The sequence below is a fragment of the Pelobates fuscus genome, chromosome 7 (genome assembly GCF_036172605.1).
Source record: "Pelobates fuscus isolate aPelFus1 chromosome 7, aPelFus1.pri, whole genome shotgun sequence".
In the NCBI taxonomy this organism is placed as follows: domain Eukaryota; kingdom Metazoa; phylum Chordata; class Amphibia; order Anura; family Pelobatidae; genus Pelobates; species Pelobates fuscus.
In genome coordinates, this window is record NC_086323.1 from 171,909,955 (window position 1) to 171,912,164 (window position 2,210).

Consider the following 2,210-nt stretch of genomic DNA (forward strand, 5'->3'; position numbering starts at 1 on the left):
GGAGGACATAAGGTCCCCCCTTATTAGTATATAGGGCCCCCATCCGCCACTCAGGGGTGGGGGCCAGGGGGGAGGACATTAGGTCCCCCCCTTATTAGTAATTTGGGCCCACACCCGCTGCTCAGGGGTGGGGGCCAGGGGGGAGGACAATAGGTCCCCCCACATTTTTTTTTAACAGTGAGCAGTCACAGGCTGCTCACTGTTTACTAGACATGCCCCTACTCGCGGTATAGCGAGTAGGGGCAACATTTACTAATACTAAGTAATTTTTACTTAGTATTAGTAAATTTGACTGAAATACCAATTTAGGTCTTTCAGCCTTTTGGTAGATAACTCCCTAATACCATGGGAATTAAGTAGTTATCTACCAAGCGGCTGCAAGAGAAGTCCCGAGGTGCCGAAGTCCCGAAATTCCTAAATGCCGAAATTCCGAAGTGTCGAAGTGTTGAAGTGCTGAAGTTGCCGAATTTCTGAAGTGCCGAAGTGCCGAAGTGCCGAAGTGCCGAAGTTCGGAATTGCTGAAGTTCCGAAGTTGCCGAATTTCCGAAGTGCCGAAGTGCTGAAGTGCCAAAGTTCCAAAGTTGCCGAAGTTCCGAAGTTTTGAAGTGACGAATTGCCTAAGTCCCGAATTGCGACAATCCCGAATTTCTGAATGCCAAACCGAAAATTTTCCCCATGCACATGCCTACACTTTAATGGTTTGTCCAGCAGTGATGTGTTTAAGTACTGGCATTGTTACAGTTATAACATGCTTTTCTTTGTGGAGTTGTGCTTTAACTGTGTCTTCGTTAACTTGTTGTGGCAGATTTAAGTGTAGCTGGTATCTTCCAGGTACTTCAAACATCAAGTCATCCTTGGAGACACTCAGCTCACACTCTGCGACAGAATGGACATTCTTCAGGTCAATTTTTAGAGTCAGCATTGTGGGATGCCCATCCTTCATCACACAGAGGTCATGCTTAGGAGAAATAAGCAAGCCTTCCTCCTGTATCTCGCTGCTGGAGATCTCTTCGATCAAACTTGCTCTGCCGTTTCTGGGAGTCTCCTTTGTAGTTAAACTTATAGATGGGTTATTCTCCTGCTCTTCACCTTTAATAGCCATGCTTTTTAGCTGTTCTAGCAACAAATCATTCACTTTTGTTGAGTCTTCCATCTTGATGTCAGCTTGTTTCTTTATCCCTTGCAGACTCTCTCTCATCCTTTTAACTTTTCCCTTGAGTTTGAATGGAGCGAGGCGGTACGCATGGCAAAGGGTGACTTTGTATTTCTCCTCAATGTATTTCATTGCCAGGCGGATCACTTGATCAGATTCTATTGGATCCTTCTCAGCTTTCTTTAGCACCGCAGGATTATATGCAATGTCAGTGACCGCTCCTTCAGACACATTTTCAAGTCTTCCTGCACCCAGTGGCACAGGATGTGCCTCAGACTGAGGAACTGGAACCCTGCTCCAACTGCAAATGTTGATGAACAAAACCTTCACCTCTGGATCCAATATTTTGGTTTGAAGACAGAGATGCAGCTCTGGTGGGGCCATGGAATCCTTTCCCTCTTTCATGTGCCTCTGTATAAACTTCTGGTAACTCTCAGGGCTGTTTTCAGCCATGTCATCCAGCATGTTAGCATGTTCCAAAAACCTGGGTTAACAGCTCATTTGGGTTCCCGATACGATCTCTCTCTCTGGTCTTGTCTTTCCCTCCTCTCTCACTTCTTGTTTGTATGTGTTCCTATGGCAACCAACCCCACACTGCACCCTTCACACACACACTGCCCCCTCACATGTGCACACACACATACACATTACACCCTCCAAACCCTTCACACACAGCACCCATCACACACACACACAGCACCTCACATACACACATAGAAAAAAAGTAGGATAGAAAATGGAAAAAAGGGGAAAAATAGATCATTTAAGTACATTTTGTTTTTTTAAAAAACCTCCTTTCTAAAAAAAAATTGCACTTGCGCTATAAAATTTGTTATTGCAGCACTGGTGGGCAGTAATGAAATGTTACCATCAACAAAGATACAAAAGTGGGTGGTAGGTATTAATAGGTTTACTAACCCTGGTCTAATCAGATATTTCACTCAAGTATTGCAATGTTGAGCTCAATTCAACACAATTTCCTGTTTACAGGGTTATTCACTAAATGCCCAATGGCCCTACACTGAATCGGGGCAACATCATGCAGCTGATTACGAGG

At 44.6% G+C, this 2,210-nt stretch overlaps 1 protein-coding gene across 1 annotated transcript; it reads right to left on the reverse strand.

Moving 5' to 3' along the window:
* Positions 1 to 685: 685 nt before the first annotated feature.
* On the reverse strand, positions 686 to 1,618 carry LOC134569250 (PIH1 domain-containing protein 2-like). Its single transcript, XM_063428166.1, has one exon. The coding sequence runs from the start codon at positions 1,616 to 1,618 to the stop codon at positions 686 to 688; it is 933 nt and encodes a 310-aa protein (XP_063284236.1).
* Between the last annotated feature and the right edge of the window lie 592 nt (positions 1,619 to 2,210).